This window comes from Eutrema salsugineum, unplaced genomic scaffold, assembly GCF_000478725.1.
Source record: "Eutrema salsugineum unplaced genomic scaffold, Eutsalg1_0 scaffold_17, whole genome shotgun sequence".
Taxonomy (NCBI): Eukaryota; Viridiplantae; Streptophyta; class Magnoliopsida; order Brassicales; family Brassicaceae; genus Eutrema; species Eutrema salsugineum.
In genome coordinates this window covers 4082359-4088358 of record NW_006256852.1, presented here as the reverse complement: position 1 = coordinate 4088358, position 6000 = coordinate 4082359, and the positions used below count along the sequence as shown (strand labels likewise).

The window sequence follows — 6000 nt, the reverse complement described above, 5'->3', positions numbered from 1 at the left end:
AGTTTTGACACTATCTAAAATATTAAAATTATATAAGAAAATATTCCTTTTATTTCATATTTTGTAAGTGAATAAGTACTTACAATTTTTTATTCATTAATAATTACAAAAATTTACACCTATACGTGTTCTCACAAATACCGAAAGCATTTGCATCGGATAAGGATATTGACATGCACGCTCCATTTAGCCAAAAAAAGTTGGATACAAATTCTTAAATTAAACAAAAGTTGTTGGAATTTAATATTCAGATACGTATAATATTCTATTTCTCATTTCACCAGACGGTAAAGCATATAAAAAACATAGGGAGAGAGGCTTGAAAGTTAAGTCGTAAAGGAGAGGCCCTCGTCATCGCTTAACTTGCAATCAAAGTTATTAAAACGAACATTAAGCACATTTTACTCAGAAGGGCCAAACGTTCACGTCAACAATCAAACACACACATTTAATTTGTAGAATCTTCCATTGTTATCAATTAGATTTTTGTTATCACTACTTAGAATCCTTTCCACCAAACACTGAAAGAACCATTTTAACTAAAAATTAAGTAGAGTCAAGAAAACAATGAAACCAACAAACATACAAACCACACAAAAAAGAGGTCTTGGAGTCTTTAGAAATAACCTCAAACGCGAATGCTAAGAGACTTCTCATTGTGTCTTTTGTTTTTGGACTCAAGATTGAAAAGAAGAAGAATTAACTAACTGAGAATGAGTTCGAATGGTGAGAAGAGAATGATGAAAAGGTCAGATTTTGCACAGAAGTTGTTGGATGATCTTCGCGTAAGGAAAGAACAGCTTTCGATCTCTCAAAACTGCATATCAACCGGTAAGATTGAACAAACATTGATTCCTTACCATACATTTCTTTTGTTATATCTAAATTTAGAAGTAGCCAAAGTCAATTCTTTAATCTCTTACATAAAATAAAATGAGCAAACGTGTTTTTACTCAATAGAACAACCATAAGAGTTTGCGATGGAATATCGAAGTTCATTAAGGCATAAAAGGATTCATAATGTGATGTAGTAGCAGTCGTTCTTACGTTTATAGAGGCCGTACACTAATTTTTAAATAAAAAATTCTACATCGAGAATTACAAACGATGTTTGAATGAATTTCTTAAATATTTTAATGTAATTTGTTCCAAGTTTTTATTTCAGTCTACATTTAGTTTCTAAGGAAAAAAAAAAATCGCATTAAGCTTTTCATCGAAAAAATATATAGCTTCTGAATCGCAACAACCTATATATAGAAAACTCTAATGTCAAATTTTTGTTTAATGGTTGCAGATAACTATGCATATTCTAACAGACGATTGAAGGGATCCAAAGAAACAAGAGCAAAATATGTAAGCTGTGAAGCATCTTTCTATATTTCAAAATCCAAATGAGTTAAAAATTGATGGTTTGTTTGGTTGCAGACACAATTTCAAGATTTTAACTATGGAGGAGCCAAATCACTCACTTGCGGCAGAGAGGCTTCAAACCAGATAATTCCTTATGGCAAAGGTCAGAGCATGGAGAAAATCGATCTGTCCAAAGCATTAACACTTGCACTTGAAAATACTGGAAAGGCTACAAGAGAAGATCCTTCAGGAAGTGCCTCAATCATTAGTTTCCTTCATGAAGTAGGAAAGAGATCTATGGGATACGGAACAGAAGAAAAAAGAAGCAGTCAACGACAACCTTGTTCAAGCAGTCAACAACTTCCCATGGTTCATGTTCATATTAAAGAAATTTCAAAGGGTGCTCAAAAACTGAACCAGATCATTAAAGCATGTAGCAATGGCCTTAGTTTTCGGAAAGGAAGGTACTCGATACAATGCGGGGACCAACTCATGGAAGGCGCCATTGAATTGGAACAGTCTCTTCGTTTGCTTGTAGACATTCAACAAGCTTCTTCTGAGTACTTAACAAACAAACAGAGGAAAAACAGAATCAAGCTGCTTGAAGAAAATGATGATGATGATGAGGAGGAGGTTCCAAATCGAGATTACCGAAAGATCAAAGAAGTCGCGAAGTCGGATATCAAGATGAGACTATTGGCACTTAACTATCCAGAGGATAAGAACAATAAACACAGAAGGCAAGCAATTAGTTGCGAAAATACCCATCAGAAATCTCAGAATGGAAGGATTCCAAATGTTGTTGCGAAGCTGATGGGATTAGGAGATTTTCCAGAAGATGAAAAAGAGACCAAGAACAAAAGTGATGCATCCATAAAATCTGCAGAGAATCATTCCAGGCGTAGAGTATCAGAAGCTAGTAAAAATCTTGCTGAATTGAAGGCAAAAAGGAACTTAACATCATTAGATTTAGTAATCCATAAGGAGACTCAAAACCCAGCGAATGAAATAAATGACCAAGCCAAGTCTCAGCAGAAGGATAGAGAGAAGGATGATTCGAAGAGTCGAAAGAGGAACAAGGCTTCACACAAGAAAGATGGAGAACCGACGACAACAAATGTTATCAGAAATCATTCATCTCCTTCAGAAAATAAACACAAAGTTGTCAAAAGGAGCCAACAAAAGTCTTTTCAAAAACATAGTTTTGAGAAGAAACTACTTTTTAGAGGGGAGGAAGAAAAGAGCATTAAGAAAGAGAAGTTGCAGCATGAAAATGACGCAATGACGAATCATCCGCCAAAACCTTTGAGTTCAGTAGATATACCAACGAAGCTACCACTCACAAGGAAAGCTAAAGCTCAGAGGAAAAGCTTTTCTCATGTTGAAATAGCACAAAAGGAAATAGTTGGAGAGGTGCATAAAGCCGAGATTCGAGAGAAGAAAAATCAAGACATCTTCAATCCAAATGAAGGATTTTGCAAAGTAGTGAACCAACAAGAGAATCAGAAACTTAATTTCAAAGAAGCAGATGGAAAACATGATCATTTACTCGGAAGTTATAATGAGAGTAATAAGATGAAAGCAGAAGAAGCAGAGACATGCATCAATAGCTCTGAAGGTGTTGAGGTCCAATCATCAAACAGATATGTGTTAGAGCAAAAGAGAGAGATCAAAGATGACTCAATTCTGCTTATCACCGCAGAGAGAGTCCCATGCCAAGCTCCACCGGAAAATGTAAGTTTATTATTCATAACTTCACAAACCATCTGTATATATTAAATCTAATCGGTTTCGGATATGCAGCAGCATCATGAGCTTATGTTCACAGATGAGATGGATCAACAAGCTCCATTATCAAAGTCTGAAGGAAATGCAGATAGATTATCTAAGACAGTATATAAAGGTAAGAACTAGAATTCAGTAATATTTTATATTTACTTTATATATGTATAAGAAGTAGATATAATCGTAGTAAATAATTATAATACTAAATAATAATTAAATTGTTTCAATTCTGAAGTTATTTTCAAGCTAAAATCAAACATAGACGGAAAACCTAACCAAACCAAACTGAAACTGTTTCAATTATAACCAAAACCAAACCGAACGACAAATTGTTTGTATAGTTTCCGTTTTTGTAAAACCAAAAATCCGAACCAAAACCAAACCATAAGCCGAATTAACGACCCCAAATGTGTCAAAATATATCAACTGTTATACTTTGCTCATGAAAGAACAACAATCAATTTGGAGAAGAGATTTTGAAAGAAAAAAACTAAATTAAGTTTGAATGGTTTCAGGAACTAAAGAGAAGGTAGAATCTGGTGTACCCTTGTTGTCGAAGCGGCAAGAACACCGTAAACAAGAAACTACAAAAACATTGTCTGAAACTGAAAAACACCTCAAGAAGATAGTTGTGAAAAACCAACTATTCTGACACAGCAGAGGCATTTTTCAAAGTCGACATTCCTCTCAATGTCCTTCATGAAGCCGGTGGGGACAATTTCTATCAAGAAGACAAGAATTTACTCCTTGATTGTAGCTACGAGCTAATTAAACGAAAAGGGAGATTTAAAGAGTTAAGTGTCCATCCTTTCGTGAAGGTACCCATCAGTTCCTCTAAAGTAAACTCATTGAACCATCTCGTTAGACAATTAAGCAAGGAATTTGAGACGCTGAGAGCCTACGGTAGGGAGTGCCACACTGGATCACTTGTTGAAGATTACTTGCCAAAGGTGTTGGAAAGAGATGTTCACCATAATGACCCACACTTGAACTCAATGTGGGATATGGGTTGGAATGATTCGATGTTCGCCTTCATAGAGAAAGATGATGTTATAAGGGACATAGAAAGGGAAATCTTCAGTGGACTAATGGAGGAGATAACCAGAGATCTTATATGCATATAGCCATGACTCTTCTATTTTTACCAGGTCAAAAGTGAGCTCTTGATTTAGGTGATCATCTTGAGCCATTAAACTCCATTTCATTCATGTTTTGTTTGAAAATGGTTTCTTTTCTTTTTTACCTCTTGGGCAAAATATTGGTATGAAAATCGAATGAATGAGCAGAGTGATCAAATTCTTCTGTGGAATATTATAATTCTAATTGATGTCATAAATCTAGTAGACTATTAGGTTTTAGCTTTCTATATAGGCATTGAAATTTAATTATCATATATCCATGAAGAGATTGTACATACTTAGAGATGATTCTAGCTACTATAGTAAAATATAATTGCTCTTGATATGTATTTGTTTGGGGTGAGAGGCAAACTTGAGGAGGACCGATTATCTTTAATTTTTTTTTTTTTTTTTTTTTTTGAACATCGATTATCTTTCATCTTAAAACAAGTAATTGGGGTCCTTCAGGAAGATACCAAAACAAATCTTGATACGATATAATTTGTCTGAAAAAAACCTTATATTGTGTCCCAAATAGGTACGATGGATGGATATGCAACATGAAAAATCCGTTCCAAAATGATTGTCAAAATTTTGTTGCAATGGCGATGGTTTTGCCGCAAAAGTAAGATAATTTTTAGTCGTAAATGTTGCAATGGAATGTTTTGGGCTGGTCTATGAGGAAATTCGCGTCACGGAGTTGCTCATACACTGCTATCGCAATTCTGTTGAAAACATTAGAGTTGCAATGTATTTTCTTCTAATTTTCTCAATATATTATTGCGATAGAGTTGCAATTAGTGATAAAAAAATACTTTAAATAATTTTTTAATTAAAATATATAAAAAAACTAATATGTAGAAAGAAAAAATAATAGAGAAGCATTAGACAGTAAAATTATATTATAAACTATAAAAAATTAGAAAACCATTTTTGAGTTATATGGTTGAATTAAACACTATCAGCAGGAAAAATTATCAAACCATATGTTGAAAACGATTATTTGGGACTACGAAAAAAAAGATTTATAGAACCCAATATTTTGAAGATTCTGGTTCAAATATTACGCCTTTTGTGCTTTTGTTTTTAATAATTGTTTCCGTCTTTTTGCGAAGCAACAATAGTTTTAACATGCTTTATCTTTTTCTTGTGCCACAGCAAAAGCAACTTCGTCTTCTTTTTATTATTCTTTTTCCATCTTTATGGTAGATGTTGAAGTGTCTAATTCCTTGCCCTCCTTCTCCACCATGTTTCGTCACCTAGCTTCATTTCTTAGTAGAGAAGGAAAATCCAATTAACCAAAAGGCCTCAAATACTTTAACTATTTAAGATGTTATTAATTATAATGCTTCATTAAGAGTGGGAAAATATGCACCTCTTATAATTGTATTTCACACTTTTTCATGCAACTAGTTAACGAAAGATATTTTAGGGTTTTAGTTTCCCTTTATTGTCTCTTTTTTTAATGCCTTGCAACACGTACTTATACGTACGTTGTCATGATGTGTTTTGTTTCTTGATCCGGTGTATACATGAATTTATTCAAATGTAAAGTATCCATATTTCGATAAGGTTTACTGTGAGATCCTGATCTCGCCTTCTCTTTGGAAAACCAGACGAAACGATTATCAACTTTTAATGCTTCCAACCGTCCCTTCTAGTGAGTCTAACTTTCTCTAGGCCACCAACCACATTTCTCAGTGAACTCAATGCTGCCAACGATAATTAACTATTGGTGACAGACAGA

At 33.9% G+C, this 6000-nt stretch overlaps 1 protein-coding gene across 1 annotated transcript; it reads left to right on the top strand.

Moving 5' to 3' along the window:
- The first annotated feature begins 647 nt into the window (after positions 1–647).
- LOC18020628 lies at positions 648–4403 on the top strand. The gene is given in 6 exon segments (XM_024157513.1): positions 648–831; positions 1295–1353; positions 1426–3084; positions 3157–3253; positions 3651–3783; positions 3785–4403. Coding segments are annotated over 6 exon segments (2541 nt in total). The 5' UTR covers positions 648–713; the 3' UTR covers positions 4260–4403.
- The last annotated feature ends 1597 nt before the right edge of the window (positions 4404–6000 follow it).